At 38.9% G+C, this 25932-nt stretch overlaps 2 protein-coding genes across 14 annotated transcripts in view; one reads left to right on the forward strand and one right to left on the reverse strand.

Annotated features, from left to right (window-relative positions):
• The window catches only part of LOC137273337 (WD repeat-containing protein 5), a 28735-nt gene extending 28608 nt beyond the window's left edge, over window positions 1-127 (reverse strand). The window contains exon 1 of the mRNA XM_067805943.1: window positions 76-127. The gene's annotated coding sequence lies outside the window, so the exon portion shown is untranslated. The remainder of the gene's footprint in view (window positions 1-75) is intronic.
• On the forward strand, window positions 1-25706 carry LOC137273335 (bromodomain-containing protein 3-like). 13 transcript variants are annotated; one of them, XM_067805929.1, is made up of 23 exons: window positions 1-63; window positions 377-579; window positions 4203-4305; window positions 4670-4864; window positions 5099-5245; window positions 5564-5632; window positions 5909-6391; window positions 7696-7893; window positions 8597-8692; window positions 9002-9103; window positions 9348-9476; window positions 9745-9948; window positions 10147-10549; window positions 11183-11353; window positions 11809-11922; window positions 12475-12606; window positions 17599-17886; window positions 18474-18563; window positions 18726-18938; window positions 20488-20666; window positions 21009-21134; window positions 21813-22067; window positions 22565-25706. In XM_067805929.1, the coding sequence occupies exons 2-23, from the start codon at window positions 467-469 to the stop codon at window positions 22628-22630; spliced, it is 3876 nt and encodes a 1291-aa protein (XP_067662030.1). In that variant the 5' UTR covers window positions 1-63; window positions 377-466; the 3' UTR covers window positions 22631-25706. The 13 variants fall into 13 exon arrangements, with proteins under 13 accessions (XP_067662030.1, XP_067662037.1, XP_067662041.1 ...); XM_067805940.1 differs by lacking the exon at window positions 1-63 and adding an exon at window positions 3940-4013 and having other exon boundaries at window positions 177-579; window positions 4203-4257; XM_067805941.1 differs by lacking the exon at window positions 1-63 and adding an exon at window positions 3940-4013 and having other exon boundaries at window positions 177-579; window positions 4203-4257; window positions 7696-7875.
• Window positions 25707-25932: the final 226 nt, after the last annotated feature.

The raw sequence follows: 25932 nt of genomic DNA on the forward strand, positions 1-25932 counted from the left end.
GTATATGGAAGAACTTTTCACTCAAAGAATAGGCACGAACTTGAAATGCTGGATAAAATCCCTGTAAGCACTCACTTCCTTGTAATATACGAAGTCTAGGCTCTGCGGCTAGTTTGGAACTCTAACAATACTTTTAGACGGAGTATAATGTATGCTATCACGTGATCGTCTGAGCCAATCATGTCAGTACCAACTTGCCCAACAGGCTGGAAGTTTCAGACCTCTCGAGGTGCACGGTTGTGTTCATGGGGACGAACAGGCGATAAATGCCGAAATTGTGTACTGTCATGTTTTGAACACTAATGTGAAGCATGTATAAGTGAATATGTTTGTAAATATGATCCAAATCAACTATATTTTGCATGAAATATTGTAGGTGACCCATCATGTGATGTAGCTGACCAATCAAATTCACGGCTTTTTGAACGAACGTATAAAAGCATTCTGGTCCTCGCTTGGGAGTGCGATGCTGTTGACTGATACCCATGGTGTGCTGGAAAATCTGGCCCAAGCGATGGACCCGAAGAGCCATCCGGCGCTGCAAGGGTACCAGCAGAATGCACTAAACATCAACGCAGGGTACTATGACAACATTTTTACATTTTGGATATTAATTATCGTAGTATCTATGAAGAAAGGCAACGGGATCGGCTTATTGTGCAGTCCGCCATTGTTCGTCAGTCCGTCCTCGCATCGGCTCTGTGAAATATCATAAATTACTGGATACCTAACCCAATACCAACCTATATTGAGGTTGTACATTTTGTGTAAGTGACTTCTGATAACGAACTTGTGTTTTGTACGGTCATTATTGTTCGTGTTCCGGCAAATATTTTAATGTTTCCCAGACACGGTAAGCTATCAATAAAATATCGAGTGCATTGCATCAGAAATGCGTCTTATTTGTCATTGTTGCTGCCGTCTAGGTCTTTTTTCCTTCTTCTGGACTTGTTATTTGGATAGTTGACTATCTAGGAACGATTTGCATGCAATGTTTGTGCATAATTTTATCGACTCAAGGGTAGAGAGGTTCGCACTTTGTGAAAGACCTCATTACACCGTAGCTTGTTTTCCCGGATAAAGCTTGTACCGCCATTTTGGTTGGTAATAGTCACATGTTTTGACTAAATGAGTCATTATTGAACACGTAGGCACATTCCGGTTACTTTCGTTGTGTTGCAAGACACATTTTCTGAGAAATCCGTTTGATAAGGCTACTTCCTGCTTTGGTGTAAAGTCTAGTCTCGCGACAATGTGACCTGTTTTTAAAGAGGTCAAGTGCATGGACTGTACAATGCAAAACCGCCTTGCTTTGTTTCATAGATGATCGCCTAGGACGTATTTTAAGATTTTTGTAACTTTCGAAGGAGTATTACGATTTTGATTTTGACATTCTCAAGGTTTATGCATAGTATGCTGCAAGTTAATTGCTATAACTGCGCTTCTGTGGAGTCTTAAAAAGTCTGCATCACCAGTCTTCAAATTCAAGGGTCGTCAACTGTGTCACCCAGAAGCATATTTGTTGGTTTAAAATTCTTTTTCTTCTTGCAGTGACTCACATATACATTTTGCTGCATTGTCTTGATACAAGAATACTTAGTCTTTATTGACAGCTTTGTACAATCAGTGCAGCTCACTTCTTACTACTTTACATCAGTGAAGTGTGTATAGACTGTTCATGTTTGGGATAGATGGTATTTTACTCTCATTTGCCTAATGCAACATAGCAGTAATTAGTAAGGAAGTTCGAAGCATGAAACCAGGAAAAATGTTTAGTCTTAGGGTCCAAGTCAGTTGAACATGAATCCTGGTCACACTGTTAATAGTGTTTGGCACAGTCTACTTTCTCAGATTTTTCAACATGGCTTGAAAATTAACTTGATTTCAGAAAATATTTCCCTACCCAGCAATGCCAGTTTATGCACATGTTATCTGTCATAGTCAGCACACTAATAACAACCTTGTGTATTCACATAAAAAGTCCACCTGAACTCCATACTTCTTTGCATGTAGTTCACACACATTATGAACAAAAAGTCCTGTGATGAGGGCACTGAAATAGATTGATAGATTTTAAGCATGGAATCTTACAGCTGAACACCTTGCCATGAGCTTTTCATACTTTGGTCATCATCAGCAACTCTACATGTTTTTTCACAGCTTCTTTGGAAGGGAGGAACAGGATTGTAGGTGCTGAAATGTGTATTGTGATGTGTATGTTATTCCGATGATGCTTGCCTGTTCGGGGATGAAACACCAGATTTCTTCAGTATTAACAGTAACAGAATTCGAACAGCCTAATATTTAGCTGGCAAGAACATGTATTAAGAGATTGTGACTGAAGTATAGAATTATCGAAGTGCACCCGAATAAGTGTAAGATATTAACATTCATTAGCATGGATATCAGAAATTGTATTCCTATCTACTTTTTGCCAAAATATTTGTCTTAATCTGTGTGCTTTACTCTTAAGAACTATTACAAAAAGTACTCAAATCAGATCTGTGAGGTTCATGTATATTCGGAGAAACAAATAAGGGAACGCAGAAAAGTATGAGCGTTCCTTTATTCATTTCCAGGTTTCTTCACAAGGTATAACTTGGGCAAGGTATAAAAATAGCGGTCCACAGTGATTCTCATTGAAACTACACTTCTGAAATTGGTTGCGCCATTTTACAGACAACTCTTATGCACTGAAACCTCAAGCAATCCAAAACCAGGGCTCGAGGTATTAAGCTATCCGCACCAAGTGCAGCCTAGGATGAAAGCTTAGCTGTAATGGCCAAGTTCTAGTTCACTGCATTAATTGCAACATGTAGATGCAATTATTTGGATGCTTTATTCAGAATTATACCACCCAGATGCTCCTGATGCAAGGGAGACTCTTACTAAGCTTGCACCTTGTAAAATTAGGCTGCACCAGTGCAAGTAACGGAGCACTAAATCAAGCCCTGAAAACCACGTTCACAACTACCCCTTCTTCGTTGAACACGAACCTAACAGTTTTGACATTCTTCACACCAAGTTTAATACATACCTGAACAGGTAAAAGTTTGGAATGGATCGAAAATGCAGTGTTTGTCAGTTGAATAAATCAGATCAGTGTGGTTAAAGCTGTGTTTGGGGTGCTTATAGGATTTTTTGTTTCAACTGAACAATCTTTTGAAAACTAAGTATTAATAATAGATTCCATATATATTAGAAGTGCCCCCATCCATACATAATTATGCACCAAAGGGAACCTGAAATTAAGTTTTGTGTTCGTGGAAGGAAACGAAGAACCCTGACATGTCTTGCACAAAGTAATAATCAAATTATTTGTGGACAAAATGGCCATAGTGACATTCAAACGCCCGAGGGTTTGGATTTTGTCAGTGGCTGTTTGTTTCTTTCGATTGGTTAGCTTTCCCATCTGATTTCTGGACAATGTCATGATTAAAAATCAAATTTTGAGAATGTTCTTACAGTAAAATGCAGACAACTTCACTCACACACTATACCCGTAAGACACGAATCTCCGAAAAAAATGAAACTTGAGCAATTCTTGGGGATTAAAATATGAGATGAAATGTTTTTGTGTGAAATGTCAAACATTTTACATGCTTGCTCATTTAGCTATTCTTTCAAATTTACAGATTCCACATTATTTTTTCAGTCCTTTTTCATATTGATGTGGAATTGATTTGTAAATGGGAGATATGGAAATACTTCAAAGAAAGTTTGTAATGCTAATTTCCCCATTTGGACTTCGTTTGGAAAAGGTAGCGAGAACAGGCATGTAAAATTATGAATGTGCAAAAGGAAACAAATATGCATGTTACTCTTATTTAGTACTATGGTTAGTCATTTTCAGGCATTTTGTTTGAGGGTGACTGCCATTCTCTTGTAGCATGATTTCTGTAGCTTTTAACTGAATTGAAACCATTTTACCTTTTCCAGATTTGGCAGCAAAACAAAGGAGGTTGCTCATTCTCAATGCAAATGAAGTCAAAAGCAATCGATGTATATGCATGGTGAGAATTTTGAGTTTGTTTGGCAGTCACCATCATACAAACATTATTTTCTTTTAATAATAGATTATTTTTAAATCGGTATTTTCATATTGTGTTATACTGTAAGAAAATAGAACGTATTGTCATGTTTTGTGGTATACTTACAAATGAGTGCAAAGTATGGTTCATGTTTGATATTTTGTGTTTCAGGTCAAATGGGGAGGCAGAGAGCCCCACAAGGACAGATGGTGATGAACCAAATTCAGTAAGTCGTGGCACCATGAAGGGCATCTCAACTCATGAGAACACAGTGGTGAGCATCAGCAGATGTCGCCCTCCTTCGTTTGTTTTTAATTAGTGTTTGAGATATTGCATAGAATAATAAAGTCTAAATATTGAGACAAACATTGGTTTATGGTGTTGAAATCTTGTCCATCTACATTGCAAATGCTAATTTTTTATAGTTATTCATGTTAAATAACTAAGATTTGGGTGGAAAACTAGAGGACAGGGACAGTCCATTGACTGTATTATTAAGCTCAATAAGAATTATTCTAAACTGGAATTGCCAAGTTTGTTCAGTAAATTCCATGAGCCTTTTGTAGATTAGATCTGTTATTAGCTGCTTTCACACAAGTCAGTTTCCAGAAAACATTTATGACACATTTTGTTTACAGCCAAACAATGTGAACCACAGTGGTGGTGATGGGGATGACGGGGGTGAGGGGCCTGCTGCCCCCATTCCCCAGAAACGAGGGCGTCTAACTAATCAGCTGCAATACATACTCAAAACAGTCATGAAGGCTGTGTGGAAACATCAGTTTGCTTGGCCATTCCATGTACCTGTTGATGCAGACAGACTCAATTTACCGGTACGTTCAGCCTTTATCAAGAAAATGTAGGTATCTCAACAAGGTTGCATTTGGATTCTGAACCATTTCCTTAGCTCATGAGTAAATGCAGCAAGTAATAAACTTTCCTATGGATTTTTTTGTGTGTCACAACCTTTGTGCACTTTTATATGTTTCATGTGTTAATTTCACCCTGCAGAGTCAATTCTTTAGATATGTAACCGTTTACAGGGGTTTACCATATTTGTATTTCAGGATTACCACAAGATAATCCGAACACCAATGGATCTGGGAACAATAAAAAAGAGACTTGAAACAAATTATTACTGCTCTGCACAAGAATGTATTCAGGATTTCAGCACAATGTTCACTAACTGCTATGTATACAACAAACCAGGGGATGTAAGTATCTGCATATATCTTGTATTTACCTGTCAGTCATATCATTGTTAGTTGGATGTTGGAATGCTTGTTTGCAAACAAAATTAGAGAATGATTAAAAGGAACGGCCTTTTACCCTGTATCATTTGTCAAAAACACAATGTCGTCTCTGTTGCTGAAAGTTTGTAGTTTTGCAACCTCAGATTTACTCCTTGGAAAGGGGCTGTGCATTCTAGTCATAATAAACTAAAACACTTTTACTTGGTTTAAAGTATTTGCTGAAAGGGCTGACTAATATATTAAGGCACAAAGAGTTATTACATGACTAAATTGTTTAAGGACATCACTCTGATGGCTCAAACCTTGGAGAAGTTGTTCCTGCAGAAGGTAGCCCAGATGCCTCAAGAGGTATTGTATTTCCATCTATATTAGTTTTTTTTTTAAACTCATTGTTGATTTTTGCATGTTTCATACTATCATTGTCATACACTTTCAGTTTAAAATATTAGCATTTAATGTAGTTCATACCAGTCTAGATGATAAAAGGTCCGTTTTTTTCACCTTTACCGATTAAAGAAAAACTATTCCTATGCAAGATAAGTGTAAAAATGTATGTACTTTGACCCACTTTAGTTTTAAAAATATTGTAACTGTTTGATCGAATGCAAACATAATTTATTTCAGGAGGTTGAGTTATCAATCCCTCAGAAGAAAACTCCAGGTCCTAAAGGATTCCGTGGTCGTGGGGGTGGAGGTGTTGGGAGAGGACTAGTGACTCCTCGTGGTGTTGGGACACTTGGCCCAAAAAGTGCTCCTGTAGTTGCTGCAGCAGCAGCGCAGGCCGTGGCTGCTTCTCAGCCTTCAACTCAAAATACTGTTGTGCCCCCACCTGTCATACCGCCTAACAATACAACATCAGCACCAGTGACACCACCAGCTCCACCGGTTTCTGTTGCATCATCTGGGCAACAACCTCAACCTCCTCCAGTGCTTACTCACACGTCACCACCCCCATTAGCAGTAGCCCCTTCAAATATACAGCAGCCATCTATGCCAGTGAAGCCCTCGCCACCACCTCTTCAGCCACAACTTCCCACACCTATTTCTGACATACAAGACAACTCAGTTATGCCGCCGTCTGTGCTACCTCCCGCTCAGATAACTAAAGTAAGTTGTCTGAGATATTTGTTTAAATGTGACATATACCTTAGGGGGTTACAAATTCATACGTTATTTATTGACATGGTTAAAAATGAAACCCCACCATTAAAAATTACTTATTTTGACATTTAATTGCCTTAAATCAAACTTTTTGACAAAAGTGCTCAATTCTCTTCCCCCCCCCCCAACCAAATTTCAACCATTCAAAGCAGCACGCCTCAGTGACATAATGTGAGGTATACCTGTAGTATTTATGTAGATTTCCATGGTTAGATTATCTTATTTATAGGGTTTTCTAAACCTACAATCATGACAGTTGTTTGTGAAAACATGGCTTTCATTTTTCGCATCTACTGCTTTTCAATCTTATCACCTTCTTTGCTTAATTTCCGAGATACAACTTATTTTCATAAAAGTCGCTTGTCATAATGGTTGTAAATCATACATGTAGTGATGCTACAAGCAGTGTCATACAAAATCTTTTTGATCATGATTTAAAAACCTATTGAACGAGTAGGAAGTTACTTTAATCTTTCAATTTGAAGTAAACAAACCATAATCTAATTGATTAATCTAACAGACTTGAGACTGTGGTGCCAAAATTGTAAAAAATGGAGCCCTGCCCTGAACATCCACCAGTGTGAGAATAAATGCTATTTGTGACTGTTTTCATAGAGTTTCAAAATCTAATCTACTTTCTGCTGGTAGTAAAATATGTATTTCATTGATGGGCAAAAGGATTTTGCATTACCTTGCTTATAATGTACAATTTCCCTCTTAGAGTGAGTGAGTTTAGCTTTATGGTGCACTCAGCAATATTCCAGCTATATGGTAGTGGTCTTTAAATACTCGAGTCTGGACATTTCCCTCTTGGAAGAGAGGTGTGTGTCAATATGATACTACATACAATAGTATTGTCACTTCAACCACAACCTCGCTTCTGAGGAAGAAATTATGTTGCATGTGTGTCTTGCAAAATCATTTTAGTCATATTAGAAACAAGGTAGGTATTGAACCACCTCATTTTAATATGTCAGGCTTCCACAACGCTCGCTTCTCACACACAAACAACATATTTAGCACAAACTGAAGGGTCTGGTGGAAATCTGTTTATGGTGACAACCTTCACCCAAACACCTGTGAGCTTTTGACAGCAACTTAGTGTTTAGGCATGTCTTTGTTCACATCAGGAAATCAGCAAATTGACGAGTTTATTACACGTTTTAGTGTCTTGTAAGGGACATATTTTGCGATCTTTAAATATGAGATGCCAATTAAAAGATGAAACGAAGCATGTTCTCATGTTACAGACTAAAAAAGGAGTAAAGCGGAAAGCAGACACCACTACTCCAGCTGCCATAGTAACAAATTCAGCTGGCATTGACCCTGCATCAATATATTCACCCAAAATCCCAGGCAGACTGCCTCCAACAAGACGAGAAAGTAATCGCCAGATCAAGAAGCCCAAAAGGGACTTGCCAGATGACCAGGTCGTTGTATTAGATGAAGTGCGTCGTATGAGGCCTTTCCTGGCTTTTTGCTTTAAGATATTATACTTGTGTTCAAGCCAGACATTGTTCATGTAATACATTATGTGCTGTTAATCAGATGTTTGAAAACCACTAACTGTTTACATTGAAATCACATCAGTTATTTCTAATGTGTGATCGAATGAACAGTACCACTGGCTTGAATACAGTCAACTTGGTAGTTAGCTGCTTGAATTTCCTTTAAGGCTTTTTGAGACAAATTGTTTACAGCTTCAAAAGTAAAGGCAGTAGTATTCTCTTTTGGAGGTTCTCTTCCTTGCTTGCTTAAGCAGTTGGTTCATCCTTACATAATTTTCATACAGCACCATCCATTTCGCACTGTAAAATCTTAAAGGGATTTATCTTTAAATGGTAATTTTATGATGTACAAGTAATTTACTCTGAAAAAGTAGGCAAGCACAGTAAATACATATTTGTGTGAATATTCTACTGCACATTTCCTTCACTGTATCCTTCATGAGTTCACAATGATACCTTGTCATGCCAAATGGTCGTGGACATGCTGAAGTTTGGAACTGACTGTTTTTGTATTTGAAATGACATGAAGTAGTGTTTTTTCTCGAAAAGAATTGCAAGTGTTCTCATTTAGTGTGTCCATTGGCATTGAAATACTGATTGTGTGATTAGACCATCTATTTAATCTGTCAAGTTTCTGTTGTAGGCTCAGCATAGTTCCAAAAATAAGAAAGGGAAGATCTCAGAGCAGATGAAGTATTGCATTAATCTCATCAAGGAATTGTTTGCCAAGAAACATGCTGTAAGTTATTTGAATATTATTATATTTGCATTCATGGTCTAAAATTCCTAGCAATATTTATTAAAGTTAAGCAAAAGAAAGTATTTTGTAGTTAAACCTCTTACAAACTGTTCATGACATGGTTGTACGCAACATCAGTGTCGTCAGGCTTTATCTATCTTTAAGGGCATAACTGTACTTTACTACTTTGTAGACTAGAGCAAACTGCATTTTTGTTAGGGAGAAAGTATTGTAGACAGAATGATGCCTGAAGTTCAATTTAGTCTTTAATTTTGAAGAATGTATTTTGCATTAACGCTTTCTTTGCAGACTTATGCCTGGCCATTCTACAAGCCAGTAGATGCAGATTCACTTGAACTTCATGACTACCATGATATCATTAAAAAGCCAATGGACCTTGGCAGTGTGAAGGTATGTTTTCATTGTAACCTGTCTGCTTGGATTGATACTCAGGATACTGGTTTCTGGCTTTAGTTCTTTTAGCTACTGGAATAAGGCAGTGTCCCAACAAAAATCCACTTAAGATTTTGTGTTCTTGAATATGTGTGTGCTGATCCAGCATCCGAAGGCATTGGTTAAAATATATCATAGAGCATGTGTTCGACATGCTAGACCTGTCTTTCTCAAAACTGGACATGTGCATTGTTTCTTTCAGCGGAAACTAGAGAATCGTGAGTACCGTACGCCAACAGAGATGGCAGAAGATGTGCGGTTGATCTTCACTAACTGTTATAGGTACAACTCGGGAGACAGTGATGTGGTGCAGATGGCAAGGAAACTTCAGGTAATGCCTGTTTTGATATTTACAGTTACAAATAAGTGGAGTTAGACCAGAATGTGTTACAAAACTGGGTTCAGCAGCTTCTAGCATAGGGTTGTTGTTAACTCTGCAGCCATGACTGGTTGCGCTAGTTGTAAATCTAATGAAATCTCAAGTATATTGGTTTAGTAGTTCACTTCATACAAAAAACATGACAATATCATTTCCATTACAATGTTAATACTGTTTGCAGTCTTTGATGTACTAACAATTATAAGTGCTTTCTCTGCAGGATGCTTTTGAGATGAAGTATGCCAAAATGCCAGATGAACCACTCCCACCTGAACCAACACCCCCACCCTCTGTGCCAATGGTGGCTCCCAAAACTGAGTCTCGCACCAGTGATCTCTCTTCCAGCAGTGATAGTGATGATAGTGATGTTGATGATGATAGCGAGGAGGAGAGAGAGCGAAAGCTGAAGGAGTTACAGGAACAGGTATGCGCTGTGGTTAAAATAAGTAACTACATGTACTCGAGTGGGTAATTGCAGATGTGTTAAAACAGTGGCTTTAAATTTTCAGTTTTGAGATCTCTGTACAATAGAGCAGTTGATATTTATCAGGCATGTATTTGAACAAGATGAATTGTTGTTGCTTACTAGAAGTTATACTGTATTTTTGTGGTTTTGTTGCAGTTTCAAACAATACAAGAGCAGTTGTCCAAGTTAACAAAAGAACATATGAACAAGTTAAAGGAGAAGAGAGAAAAGAAGAAGAAAAAGAAACGAAGCAAGGAAAAAGAAGTTGAAAAAGACAAACTTGTTGAACCTCCTGTTCTCCCCACTCCTCCTCCTGTACCGAGTGCACCCAGGATTTCACTGGATGCTCCCAAACCAAAGAAAAAATCCAAACAGAAGTCTCCAAGTTCAAAACGATCAAGGACTAACAGTCGGTCCTCAACTAGGAGGAAAATGCCGGTGGTGGTGCCATCTGCAGGACCAATCCTGCCTTCATACGATAGTGACGATGAAGACAATGCTAAGCCAATGACTTACGATGAAAAAAGACAGCTGAGTTTAGACATAAACAAGCTGCCAGGTAAGATACCACCAGTGATCAGCAGCTTGAGTTGTAGGTGCGCTGAGTGAGTGGCTGCATTTCATGTGGAAAAGTGCTTCAGGAATTTCAAGGAGGATTTATGTGTGTTCACAATTGGATTATCACAAACAGGAAACATGATGTAGTGTTTGAAATTGTTCTAGTTCTTGTGTGATATTAATTAGCAAGATCATGTTAATTATGAAGAGTGATCTCTTCACAGAATAAACTGTAAAATGTCTGGAAGTTTTAACGCATATGAAGTCAGGGATTATATTTTAATTGGTGAAACTGAGCTATTGTCAAATCTGCAGCTCTGTATGTGGCGTTTTTTTTTCTTTTCTTTTTTTCCTGTTAAATTGATAATAAAACCATAAGCTAAATCTTTAGGTCGGAATGTAAGTGTTAAATGGTTCTGGATAATCATTGCCAAAGCAGTATGTTATGTCTGGAATGGTGTGATGCTTTAATAAAGATAAGCACTTTGAACAAGGGAATTGATTAAGTCCACTTCAAGCAAGTGTGAGGTGAAATGTTTAAATTATTTTGAAGAATGAAGTCAATTGTTATCTCGGACATTGTGGTGCGAGCAATCCAGCTTTTCTACTTTATGACAAGCAATTTTTGTTGCAGGTGATAAGCTTGGTCGTGTGGTGCATATTATACAGTCAAGAGAGCCGTCCTTGCGAGATTCCAATCCTGATGAGATAGAAATAGACTTTGAAACATTAAAACCTTCAACTCTAAGGGAACTGGAAGCTTATGTAATGTCATGTTTAAAGAAAAAGCCTCGGAAGCCATATTGTAAGTATCACTATCTATGTGCCTTCCTTCAAACTAAATTAAGTCAGTGTTTTCATATTAACTGGAGTTTGCAGTTATTAGAAATTTATTCTTAGTAGTACTTGTTATGTGTGATAATACCCGGAAAGTTGAATGCTGCTTAGAGAATAATAAGTTGGATGTAAAAATTGACATGCACCCAATAAACCTCCAGGGCAAGGGACATAGTCCAAGACAGTGATTGATCTCATAATCATTGGAGGTAAAATCAACCCCATGTTAATCCCAGCCACTTCATTGTTGATCAGGCTGTTTCATGCCATGGGAACATACACATGGAATAAAATCTCTTTAAATTTAGTTGCTGTCAACTCAGTGGATTTGATTTCCATGCAGTTGTAGTAATGTCAGTGGTATGGTGGTGAAATGAAGCACTAGCAAGACATACTGTTACAAGTGATGTTTTGGTTCTTCAGCCAAGAAGACCTCGGGGAAGACAAAAGAGGATCTGCAGCGTGAAAAGCAGATGGAGTTGGAAATCCGATTGCAAGGCGTGCAACAACAGCTGGCCGGTGGCAAGAAACCAGCCAGTAAGCAAAATAATTACTCTGAAAAATATGCTGAGGAAAACGTCTCCGTTGTACTTTGGTACCTGGGGACGAAACTTAAAATTATATTGTGCAGCCATTTTTATTTCAATGTTTTATGCCAGAGGTTTTTGATCACATGAAGTTCTTAATGCAGCTTTTTGTAATAAGTAATGTGATGACATCATGCGTGTCATTTGAATGCCTTGCGATGTTGTCTTCCAAAGTTTAGCCAGAGTTTTTCTGGTTAGAGGGAGGTTGACTTCATAAGCAGAGCAGAAATGAGTTTCAACTTGAGGTCTGATTACTTACATCAAGCCTGCCAAACATCCTTCCTAGACCTTTAATGTGACTGGCTGTTTTCATGCATACTGTATTCTGGAGTTTCACTGCCTCACTTCAAAGAAATATTTTGAGTGATGTCGTATAAATGTCCCAAGGAACTTCATCTTCAATGAGGCAGATCTTTCAACATTTGAGCACATTCTCTGCTTCACAAAGTCATAGGTTTTCAGCAAATCGACTGGATGTAAGATATTCATGTGCATGTTTCAGCTGACCGAGGCAGTGTTGAGGCTGGGGGTGGTCAAAGTCGTCTAAGTGCAAGCAGCAGCAGTTCTTCTGGCAGCGACACAAGCAGCGATAGCAGTTCATCTAGCTCGTCAGAGTCAAGTGACTCCGAATCAGGTTAGCTTGAGTTCCTGGTGAGCTGATCTTCTATCGACTTCTGTAAACTGCAGTTGCTGTTACAGACATGGTGTTCACAGCACCAGGCACTGGCTAGCATCACAAGTGGGTCCAGTCAGCATGGGCTAGCTGGGTAGCACTCCATGGGAGGGGTTTGTATGTGTAACCCTGTGGTCAGTCTACCAGCAGCTAGCCACATTCTAATGAGTGCTACAAGGCAAATAGCACCCTGCCTGTGAATGGGACTAATGATTGTTGTGTTCAAAGCTGGTGCCCTTTTGTTCCCTGAAAGGCACTGTTGTTGAAATCCGAAAAGGATGCTACAAGATGTAATTGTTTGTAGGGATGTAAGAGTATCTGGTCTTATCAGGTATGCGGTTACAGGTTAGATTGTTAGCCAACGAGTGCAGAATGTGTGAAGGTTGAGGCCAGTCACAGAATGGGCTGGTGATCTTGATGCTAGGTAGGAAGGGATGGGTACAATTCATACCAGGGTGGGTAATAGGGTAGTCCGTCTCACTACATTGATAATATGTCTTCACGGACCTCATGGTTGCATAATATTTCTTACTTCACAAAGGTGCTTTGCTAATCTCCACATCATTTACACCAAAGGATCGAGCACAAGGACATTTTGCAGGTGAAATGTACCCAAGGGATATGAAACATTTGACTCATTTAACTCCGTGACAAATGTTGGAGGAGAATGATCATGTCAACTGGCCTCCCCTGCTACACATCTTTGCACTCCATGGCAAACTGTACATGATCTGAGCGAGATGCATTCCCAGCCATCTGGCCGGACGCATGTAGCTCCGCAAAGAAAATGTACTTCACAAAATTGAAGGTGTAATCAAAACAGCTGGAGTTGATCTCCTTTTTGTGTTGGTGCAAGTACCACCAATTTATCAGCCACTGTGCAAATTTTCTGGATCTAATATATACAAAAGCATGCTGTAATGTTAAGAAATTTGAACTGTGTTTTGTGTCGTGGTCATTTCATTACATTTCTGTACTACCGGTCTACAAAAGACTTTAGATCATTTTGTATGTGAAGCATTATACATAAGTATTGTACATTTCTCTAATCCAAGTCAGAAATCTGATAACGCATTGTGTACATACATCAGATCTCATAGTGTCATGTCATCATCATTTTATCATCAATAAAACAAAACAACTATCCAATCTGCATTGTATTTTTATTTCGCAGCTCCTCGGCTGGCCTCATGCTAGATTCGCATTCTGCACTCAGTTGGGACGGGGAGTAGCTCCTAATTTAGTTTCAAATCCAGTCAGTTTTCTTTCCTCCTGATCAGTTCCAGGTCCATACTTGACAATGTTGACATATACTCTTATTTCAGAAACAAAGTTTCTTTTCAGCTGGTACTATGTACTGACACCCTTGTTATCAATGCTACAACACACTACACACAACCGTCACACAATTAAGGATACAATGTTTGTCTACTCATTTGAGAAATTTTGAGTTAAAATGTGTTCATTCGCGGACAGTATTAAATTTCTCTATATTTAAATTGAAATAATTTTTTAACGATCATGGATTGTTTATCAAGCAGAGAAAGGATACTAATTCCTTTTCCAAACGAAGGGAATTCATAGTACAGCGACTCAGTTAAAGGGGAATATGTTTCAAAAGATGTCTTTGGATGTTATTCTGGTCTTTCATTGTCGCTGGCTTCTTGAACCCCCATACCCGTCTGGATCCACCAGTGATAAGTAACAAGGATGGACTACATGGCTGATACGTAACATTATTTATTAATCTTTACACCTGTTAACTTCATGTTGTCTGTTTTGATAAAGATTCTTTGGTTCATTGTATTAATCAAATGTACAGACATACTAAATGAACAGTCTCCTCTCCAACATAAACAATCACGTTTGGATTCTGAGATACCTGTTTTCTGACAGGATTTGCATTGTGACAAATGACTTATGAACATTCGTTAAACAAAAACAAATAGTGAAAAAATTAACTTGATATTTCAAACTGACCAAAACAGGTCTCTTGCACATGGCTTTTCTGGAACTGAATCTGACTTCACACCATTTTACTGTCCCCTTTGGATCCTATCAGCAGTGGTGACAAGATTGTCTGAATCTCCCTGTTCCAATTTCTTTTTCTTCCATTGTTCAAAAATGAAATCTGAATTCCATTTGAGCAAATATATCTCAAACATGAATTGTTTAATATTTGATGGTGCTCAAAAAGAAGAAAGACCATTGAAGTACATTCAATAATGGTAATAAGTCAAGATTATAAAAGCAATGAAGTTTTGGTCAACTTCATGGTTTTTCAAGAGTGTCCTCTGCACTTGCACAATTGTAAATATAAATGTTAAGATTCCATATTCCTAAGACAGGCATTGTTTTGAACACTTCAGTCTCATATACGTCTGAAACACGATAGAAGAGGAGAATGACTGGTACTTGTTTTCATATCCTCCATCTCCAGGGTGTATGTTCCAATAAAACTCCATTATACCTTGAATGCATCTACAGCATGATTTTATTACCTCCTTTGTCTGGTGTTCCCTAGGAAACTGAGCCTACCAATCATTACTCGCTTTCCCTTCTTAAATTTTCTCCCCAATTGAAGTTGGCAACACAAACGATACAGAGGTAGGAATTCTTGCACATATTTTTTTAAAGTTTTGCAGCTGTGAATATGTCTGATTTCTTCCAAAATTTGAGATGCGCTGCTAACAGATATGCAAGCACTTTGTTGGCACTTCTAAGCTCTGTTGCAAAGGGAGGTAATAGAATGATTGGGACAAGCCGTTGACGCATCCCAAGGGTATAGTGGAGTTTTTTGGAACCTATACCCTGAAGATATTGAGGATGTCTTCATTGACAATGTCGCTGATTATTGACATGGGTATCTAGACTGAATACAACTTCACTTGTGCCATGCTGTAATAGCATGGTCACTGGCTCTGGTGTGGAAAGTGACAAGGTTATTTCAGAACCATTACACAGATGTTAAAGTCAGAGAAACTTTATGGCACCTTTCTGGTACCTCTTCAGTACATCTTAGGAACTGAGTGATAAGTTCCTTGAAAAGTCTTTAATCTGATCCATTTCGTGTGTTGATGTACAGTTTGGAATGGCCTTTTGCCCAGAGTAGCCCAAAAGTAATGTAACTGGTACCACTGGGACAGAAGCAAGATCAGAGTATATTCAACCCTTATATGCACAAGGTATAATACCCAGTTCACTGCAAAAGGTTTGCTGTTCACTGAGCCTTTTTCCCCCAAACGTCAAACAGGGGAAGTCAGGTTGCAGATGGACCAGAAAGCAGATGCCTCTTCCACCCTCGTGACATCTGTCACAAACTACCAAAAAAACTTACTCTTTTTATTGAGGCATTACCTTTTTGTGGTTTTGATTGTTTTCACTTTGCGCCTCTTGCTGTCATTAATTGCAAAAAAAAACTGTCCAAGATTACCACAAAAGTTGATAGATCCTCATGGAAACCATGTTGAAAAAAATTGTTTTAGTGTAGTCAGTTTAGATCTTTCCACAGAAAGACTCTGGATTTCGAACATTGATGTCCTGTTCATAGAATACAAATCACAAAAAGACATTTTGCACACAGGTACATTGGGAGTACAGACAAACAATTTTGCAACTTTGGGGCACTGATCAAATTTAGAATCAGGATGGATGTCAGTGAAAAAGGTCAAGCTTGTTTTTGCTCTATCATGATAAAACCGCATTTGGTGCAATCTAGTGACAGAGGCTCCAACGTTTGTCTAGGAAATTTGCATTGTTAGTGGTTATATTTAGGAAATTGCACTTTTCCACATTTCAAAGCAAATGTGTTATCTTTATATATTGTTGCCATGCACACATGCAAGCTGAAATTGTCAAGTATGATTTCTTGCCAGTTTTGTTTATCAACTCAGTTATGGATACAGTTCTAGTTACAAAAATAAAGCCTCATGGTTTAGGCTTATGTTTGATATGCCCGACAAACGTAGAAAATGTCAAAATATGTTTGTTGTTTGCCACCATTTTGAGGTTGAAATATTGATGAAACATATGTAAAGTACAAGCATACAGTACTTGCAGTAGAGAGCCATGTAAATGTGCTGTTCAACATTGTTCAGTAATTGGCTGTGACAACACAAGGAGTGGGTGATAGTCTTCAGAAGTATTGAAAACAAAGACTTAAAATTATGTCAAGCCCACATGCACTACCAATCAGGTAGCACATACTAACCACCCATACTATTTCTTAGCTTTAACATGGGTAGTTTGGGGGATTTTTATAATACCATCATCAATACCAATTAGCAACAGTTCTGCTGAACATCTGAAAGGAAAGCACATCTGTTTTACACTGGAACATGCTTGTTAGAAGTACCTTTTCACTTCCTGCTTGCTTGAACTGATCAGTATATTTCATTGGAAGTAAGGACATGGTTTTTTCATCTGTTTTTGTATCCATTAAAATGATAAGGAACAGATTGCTGCATATCAGCACTGCACTTATTTACACTTAACCCCAAAACTGTATACCTATTCAGTGTTAGATGTGGGTGAAATTTTGAGTGGGTCCAAATTGATGAAAATAATGTTTCTGGACCCCCTCCAATGTTAAAAAGATAGGCAGATGTAAAATAGAGTTTCGAAGCTCCCTTCGTGCTAAGATAGCCGTACATACATTAACTTACGACTATGCGCGAGAGAGTTTCGAAACTCTAGGAACTGGGATATACCCTTGACTGATTTGCAGGAAAAGGATGCCCTAGATGTCTATTTTGTTGTGGTCTTTGATGAGGACTCCTAGAATTTAGAATTACGTCCTTTGATGTTTGGCAATTCCTTTTAATTGAGAAAATTGACCTTTTTGAAATAGTCTCTTTTTTCAGGTCTCAGGAATAGAGACCTATGTTCAAGATCCTCCTATATATATATATATGTATGTATGTATAGTCTTATAATGCTTCATTGCCATTTCAGAAAAGACTCCTCGAAAGTTGAAGCCAATCCCGCCACGGCCTGAGTTGCCCCCAGGAAGCCCTGGACGCTCCCCACCAGTGAAGATAATGCTGGGAGGCAACACTCCAGTTGTTGTGTCATCACCTCCGCCACCCTCACCACTTAATGCTCCCCTTCACCCATCATTTCCTCCTCCTCAGGCTGCAGCTGTGACTGCAGCACATGCTCCCACTGCTGTTGCTGCCACTACTGCACAGCCCAGTCTTCCTACACCAGTTATTCAGCACAAGCCACTGTCTCCTGCAAGAGGTGAGGATGGTCTGGAGACATCTCATCAACACATTTTTAGTCTATTCCTGACCATTATATTCATTCATTCATATTCATGTTTTGTTGTCCCATGTTGCCGAACAGGAATAATACATGGAATGATTGATTTAAAACACTTTCCAAGCAGTTTGGTAGCCTAGTGGTTAAAGCATTCACTTGTCATGCCAAAGCCCTGGTTTAATTCCCCACATGGGTACAATGTGTGAAACCCAATACTGATGTGATATATCAGGAATATTGCTAAAAAGCAGTGTAATACCATGTGTGCCCACCAGTTCACTTTCCCATAACCAATAATGGTCTTGAGAGACAACGAATTCAGTAGGTTTTATCTGGCTCAGTTGTCATCATACCTCGACATAATGGATCTTTCCTCATGTCTATCACAGAATTGTGTGGTTCATACTTTTACTCATCGTTAAATAAATACTATGATTAAAGCTCACTATATTTATATAGTAATATGTTCAATCATCAGGATTTCGTATCATTTTGTTTCTTTTTGATGTAGCCTAAACACCTGGATGAAAATATAATCCATGGTATTTATCTTTTATGTATTTCAGCCCCAAAGCCTGTAACTCACACACACATGCCTCAACAGCCAAGTCGACCCACAGCAATGGCCACAGCCAAGCCACAGGTGAAGAATACCAGTAAGTCAACACAGGGAAATCATCCCATTTTGTAAACATTCCTAACCAATAGTACACCTATTTTCTTGATAGAAGGTTTTGTTTGATCAGTACAGATTTTTTGTGGGGAGGGGCCATTGGTTAACTGGGAAAAGACACACTGTGACGCATTTGGATGATCAGTTCCAGTGACGCCAAGTCTCCCGGTCAGTAAACCTCCTTCCATGTCACCACAAGTGGAGGTGACGTCACCACCAAAGATGCCACTCGAAGTCAGAAGAACCTCTCCCAGAATCCAGTCGCCACCTGATGACTTATCCAAACTATTCCCTTGTGACGATGAGCCAGAGAGCCCCAAACCCAGTCCAAAGCCAGCCCCTCCTGGGGCCACCATATGTAAGCAATAATCACTACAATTTAGTTTTTAAGTGATGCAACTCAGACCACTTATTTATATCATGGAAAAAAAACAAATGTTTAAGTCTTTTGACTTCCTCGAAAACAGATTTTAGTGAATCTTATTTTAGTGGTGGCAATGTTTTTATCTCCCTTCCCTTCGAAAGCTCCTGGTTTAGACACAGCTTAAGAGAAATATGTGTACCAAATCGTCATGCAGATTTTGCTTATTTCATTAGTGAGGTAAATGCAACATGATTTTAGCTATTTTGTGTTAGAGTGACTTATCTGAAGGACCCATGAAGGTCCAGGGTAGAATAGGCCTTCAGCAGCCCATGCTTGCTATGAAAGGTGACTGTGCTTGATGTAAGAGATGACTAATAGGATCAGGTGGAAAGGCTCGCTGACTTGGTTGACACGTCATTGATTCCCATTTGTGCAGATCGTTGGTCTTGCTGTTGATCACTGCATTGTCTGGTCCAGACTTGATTATTTACAGACTGCCACCATATAGCTGGAATGTTGCAGAGTGTGGTATAAAACTCAACTCACTCACTTACCTGTTTGAGAAAAACGTTTAAAGTATTGAATATCTAGACTTAATCCATATTTTTGGACTTTTAGCTCAAAAGTTTGGTTAGTTTCTCAAAGGATAACATATTTCATTAAACATCATACAGATGGGTTCCTGCTTGGAGAGGGTTTTGGTTAAAGTCTGTAATATTAGTTGCCATTCATGTTTTTCTTAAAGTTGTCGGTGTCAGTTATCATTCAATAGCTGCAGTGTTCTTATTGTTTTGGAGTAAGTTGCCTCTTCAGCCCTGAAATTTTAGTCTTGCTCGTATTGTTTAAAACTGTTACAACAAAATGTTGTCGTTCTGCTTATCAAAGTTCTTGACCATGTTTATTGCTGTTACTGTGCATTTTCACAGTGGTACCATTTTGTAGTTGTTGGATCTTTCAGATGTTTTTATTAACATTTGGAATTATTATTTTTGGACTGATCGTATGGAGTTACAGATTTAAAGATATAGCGATTTTAAGGCTACAGTGTAAGCTGTCTAAACCGGCACTCATTGGGAGTGAAGAAATGATCTGGTTTATAAAATGTACAGGCTTGTAGAGCTCATGATAAATGTACAAGCCATGGATGGGACTGAGATCTTTTACCACAGTTGACAACTTAACAGATGGGATAGATGCTGATTTTGACAGCTTTCACAGTAATTCATTTCTTTGGATACATTCATATTAGCTCAGGACATCAAGCTGGGTTTTTAGCAAGATAGCTACTGGCTGTTGCATTTTTTCTGTGACATGCTTATTAAGGTGACGATCTTTCCATGTAATTCAGTGTTCAAAGTTAGCCTAGAAATTTGGCTTGTCTGATTCATGATATCTCTAATTTAGCCTAAAGGACCCCTTCCAAAGTAGCCTGAAGTTATTTCTACATTTCTTTTTTTACACTTGACAAACTGACTGAAGCTTGCATTTTGGTACAATTCCTGTAAGTGGCAGACTTAAATAGCACATATTATTTCTCTGGCAGCTGCTCACGGTGTAGGCATAGCCTATGGATCGGGATCTGCAATGTTGTCCCAGCCTTCATCCATGGAGCCTCAGAAGGAGTCAAAGCCCATTCATATGCAGCCGTCCCATGCTGCTGCTGCAGCTGCTGCAGCTGCCGCCGCCGCTGCAGCTTCCAAACAGAAACAGAACCAGAATGTGGTGAGTTATTCTTGATTAGCACAACAGTTTGAGCTTTTGCTAAGGAACATGCTGGGATTGTTCAAGAGTGATGGCTATTGAATTATCAAGTATGTTGTATTTTGTCAAGTATTTTATTTTGTAAGCAGCTTTTTACATCGATCGTACTTACTTTACTTAAGACTGTAAACTATTGATCATGTTTACTTAAGTCTTTCAATCAAGTCATGAAATGCAGCCCTGTGTAGGAGAACAGTGTTAAAAACTGAAGGAGTGTGACAGTTGACCAGTGAAAACAAATCCTAGATGTAGGCCTGTGTCATGTTTATAGTCAATGTGTCATCTCTGGTGTTAATGTTTCAGTTGAAGAATGCTGGCTCCTGGTCAAGCATTGCCATGTCCAACTCTTCACACAATATGGCAAGGAAACCTGCTGCTGTTAACAGCTTTGAACACTTCCGCAAACAAGCCAAGGAGAAAGAAGAGAGGGTACGTTTCAATTTCTTTTAGCTGCAATGGTTAATCTTCTTCATAAATACGGTATGATTCAAAACAGTCTGGAAAATACAGAGAATTTGACAGAATTCTTCTCACAATTACTGAAATGTGGCTAAGTACCAAATTTTGATCATGGAAACCTATACCACGTTCATGAGTGATTGATTTAGGCCTTAGAGATTGATAATCATTAGCTAAATATCAATTATTGAAAAATATTAGTTCAGTAGTTTTCAGCAAAAAATGAGAGAAAGTTTGAAAAATTATCATTTCACATCACTTGTAGCATGTGATGTACTTATGCATGCATTAGACCCATAAAGGTCGCGGGATAGAATAGGCCTTCAGCAACTCGTGCTTACCATAAAAGGCGACTATGCTTGTTGTAAGAGGCGACTAACGGGATCGGGTGGTCAGGCTCGCCGACTTGGTTGACACATGTCATCGGTTCCCAGTTAGACAGATCGATGCTCATGTTGGTCACTGGATTGTCTGGTCCAGACTTGATTATTTACAGACCGCTGCCATATAGCTGGAATATTGCTGAGTGCGGCGTAAAACTGAACTCACTCACTCACTCATGTACAATATTATTGATGATTTATAACAAGGTCGAACTGTCTACATGGAGACTGTTGATATTCTAAGTTCCTGTACTTTCTGTTGCAGGAACGAGCATTGCAAACCCAGCTGCTTCATCGTCAACAGGTGAAGGAGAAGGCCGAGAGGGAACGTCAGCGTCAGGAACGTGAGCGACAGAGAGAGCGGGACGAGGAGGAGGCCCTGGAGCAGGCCAAACAGGCCCAGCAGGCCCAAGCTCAGGCTCACCATGCTGAGATCATCCGGCAGCGTGAGGTGGAGCAGATCAACAAGCAGAAGGAACGTGAAAGGATGCGGGAACAAGAGCGTAGACGCAGAGAGGCGGTAAGCAGGCATATGGCATGGTCACTGGGGGATGATAGGATACACATACTGTGGGAAGGGAGTCTGGTTAAGATGATTACATGTTATCTGTAGCAAGTTGGCTATAAGATGATTTCAGACAGAACAAATTCATCAAATATAAAGAAGTTGGCTTTTATACTTGCTTGGTTACATTCACTAAGTATGTGTGCAAAGGGCACTTTCCAACTGATAATATCATCAATTTCAGTTATGTAGGTAATGCCATAACCATATGATTAAAGTGTTTGCGGGTTTCACCGAATACATGGGTTTGATTACCCAAATGGTAGAAGGTGTGAAGAAGTGTCTCACACACTGACATGGCTGTAATATTGCCTACAGCACTGTAAAACTGTGTCCACTTGAGAATATTTAATCCAATAAATTTCAATTATTTTGACCTTAAAACTCACAGAGTGTTTCCTTACTCGTTTTTGTAGTCATTCTTTTCATGCAATGCATCTCCTTCCTTTCAGTTGGCCAACCGTATCGATATGAACGAACAGAGTGAACTTATGGCATCCTTTGAGGAAATGTTATAGTGATTCCCACGCTGTGGAGTGTCTTGCCTGTTTGCTTGAGAGTATCTTCTGATAGTGCCAGCAGACACAGAGCTCATGGTGGAGAGGAGGGCTGGCAGCCCTCCCACCTTGAAGCTGTCAACGGGCCTCGCACAATGAGGACGACCTGTAAAATCAGGGGAAGTTGATCCTCGTTCTGACGTCGGAGCAGAGATCTGGACATATACATGGTTCACCTTTGCCTTGTTTCTCCATATCAGACTATCTATACAGAAAAGCGTCAGTTGATGTGACTGAAAGACAATCTGTTAGGAAATGTGACAACACAAACAAAACGGAAATATCTGCATTTTCAGACAGGTTCAGTGAAAGCAGAGTTTTCGAAATGTTCAATGCAAAGTGACCCCGGTCACATGAAACGGAATCCTGATTGTTTTTATTATCGCTTGAGATTGTAAGTTGGGGTCCAGTTATGTGATTATTTTCCATCGATCCAGTTGACATCTAAAAAGTCAGAATAAGGTTTCTTGAGCATGTCGTAATGATACCACAACAAGCCATCCTCACAGAACGAATGGCGCAGTGTTATGCTGTTCATGTGAAGATGCAGGTGTGGTAATCCGACCTATTGCCAGCTTGGATGTAAAGACAGATTAATTTCTCAGGAACTGTACAGAGCATGTTATGCAAGCCGGCTGGCGCCCATCCTCCTCCACAGGGGCTCAGCTTCATTTGCAACCTAAGCACTTAAAAGTTCAAATGATCACCTGTTGTATATAGGCATTCATTCTCATGCCCTTTCTAGCAATAACTGTTCACTGTGAAGTATTAGTGATTTACCTATGGCCAAGGACTGGTCTATTGTGTTTGTGCATGCCAGGTGTTCTTTGTGTGATTGTTGTCATTGTTTCCATGGCAACTGGTCAGCCTGTATGTGACCTGCATCAGCGTGGTAAGGTCAGCTGTCTCAGATTGTACAAGCTGTGTGTAGCCATGGCCAGTGCATGTGCAGTCCCAGTGTAGCTGAAGTAGCTAGCCACAATGTGTTCTAGTCACAATGCCGCATAATCCATATTGTGCAGTAGGACTGTAACAATACAGGGGGGCTCGATACAATGTATATTTAGTGCAAACAGGGGCAGTACAATGTGTAATGCATTGCACCACCACAAGAGTTTTTGTTAGATATGAAGCACAGGTTTGGGATCTTTATCATGAAATATTACATTTCTGATATAAGTTGCACTGTATAATGCCTGTTTGTGAATGTGTTGTATCTCAGTACAATACTGTATCATTACAACCCTTATGCAAAGTTCCAAAAATAAGTCAATTTATGTAGTCTGGTATCCAGAGGCCCCACTTATATTATGTACAATGTATAGTACGAATTGTAGCAAATAGACTGTTTAGTAGGAGCATGTTACAAAATATGAGCTTCATTATTTTGAAGTGAATTTCTTGAAAGGCTATTGTTGTGATTGATTTTGCTTCATATCTGCAAAGTCGCAGGAATAATCATTTCTCTGATTCACAGAGAAAATAACAATGAACACATATTTGATCTGGTCTTGTAAAAAAAAAATATATCTACAGACTATCTGTCATTTCATTGTCTACTCATGTAGTAAAATCTTACTTTTAAGAAATACTTACTCGTAAGACACTTGCATCTGAACTATGGTATACAATTGATGAAGAGTGACTTCTTGCTCTTTGATTCAAGAAACAAGGGAATCATTTTATCACTTGGGTGGGGTGATAATAATATGCTGGCTGAGATGTGACATACACTAGCCAGCTTTCTGTTATTTTCCTTCACACATCTCATAACATTCAGGTTGGTGCTAATGTCATCATTTTTCTGGCAGTATTAAATATTTCCTTTTTCCCCATTTTCCTAATACCTTAAAGAGAACATGCTGCCTCCATCTTGGGGTGGTTCGCACTGCCGACAATGCACATGTCCAGTTCTGCTCAGTGTCCTTAACTGTTAAATTAGTATGAAAATGTAACAGTTTGCTTTATATCTGTCAATTTCTCAAGCCTAAGGTATGTGTGTGTTCTTTTCAAGTATTCATGTCTAGTGATATGAATATCTGCCCATAGTGAGGAGTATTTCTGTACATTTTTGACGAGCTTAATATATTGTATGATCTGGAGTGATCTGATGGATGAATGGGTTTAAAACTGAGGGAAAGGCACTCCGATTGTACACCTTAGCTCGGAAATAGGTCTATACATTTTCATGTTATCATCAAAAGCCATTTGCTGGCATCATTTTGTACTTAATCTTGTCAGTCCAGCTTTGTTTGACTGTTTCCTCATCATACAAATAGGGTGCTTACATGTTTCATAGTCATCAACAGGATCATTATCTGATACCTTCTTCTTGAGTATGTCATCAAACGTTTCAGTGACTCGCATTTTGTAACATTTCTGTAGATTTGTACTTTTGTTATTTGTGTAGTATGAGAGTAATTGTATCTATATTGTAGGCCTTTTACTTTGTGTTCTATAGATTAGAGTCCAGATGATGCTACCCTTTGGAGTTATGTCCCCTTAAATGTAACGTATTTTTTAACTTTACGGTTTCTGCATTTACTGATTAAGCTATAGTGGCAATGCAAACTTAATTGCAGATTTGGAATTGCTACTTGCATTCAGTTGTGAGTAAAACATGATCAAATTAACAAACACTGGAAGATTTTAGCTATACAGTCTTGCCATAGCCAGTATTCTGTAAATGTAATCTGTATGTTTACAAGTTAAAATTCGTCCCATTACCACTTTGAAAAAGGGGACATAGCTCTGTATGTGCTAGCACCAATATGGCTGAATGTTGCTTGTGACACGACCATGTGCCAGCCAGACTGAGAAGAGATCACAAAGAAAGTTGCTGTGTGAGAGAAAGAGAGAGAGAAGCTATTGTCCATCAGGTGTATTTAATGATTATTTAACTATTGCTGTTGAGTGTTTCTTCATAGTATGGACGGACAGAGAAACGGGCCTGCATGGAGGGGACCCACCTGTACTGCACAGTTATATTTTTGTTACCTATTGTGTACAGCTCAATAAAACATCATTGTCAGTATTACTTGATCTTTCTTGGCTTTTTCTTGTCCCTTTGAATAGTTGCTTTACGCCATAAATACTTAGTTTGACTGTAAAACCTCAAGAGATATTCCCATGGACAGTTTTAAGTGTAATCAACTGATATAGACATTAGTGTCAATCAGGCATCAACCTTTTTTGACATCAGACTATTATATAATAAATCGAACATACGTTCTGTGAAAGTCAGAATCCGCATCGGATTCTTC

Source organism: Haliotis asinina, chromosome 2 (assembly GCF_037392515.1).
Source record: "Haliotis asinina isolate JCU_RB_2024 chromosome 2, JCU_Hal_asi_v2, whole genome shotgun sequence".
Lineage (NCBI taxonomy): Eukaryota > Metazoa > Mollusca > Gastropoda > Lepetellida > Haliotidae > Haliotis > Haliotis asinina.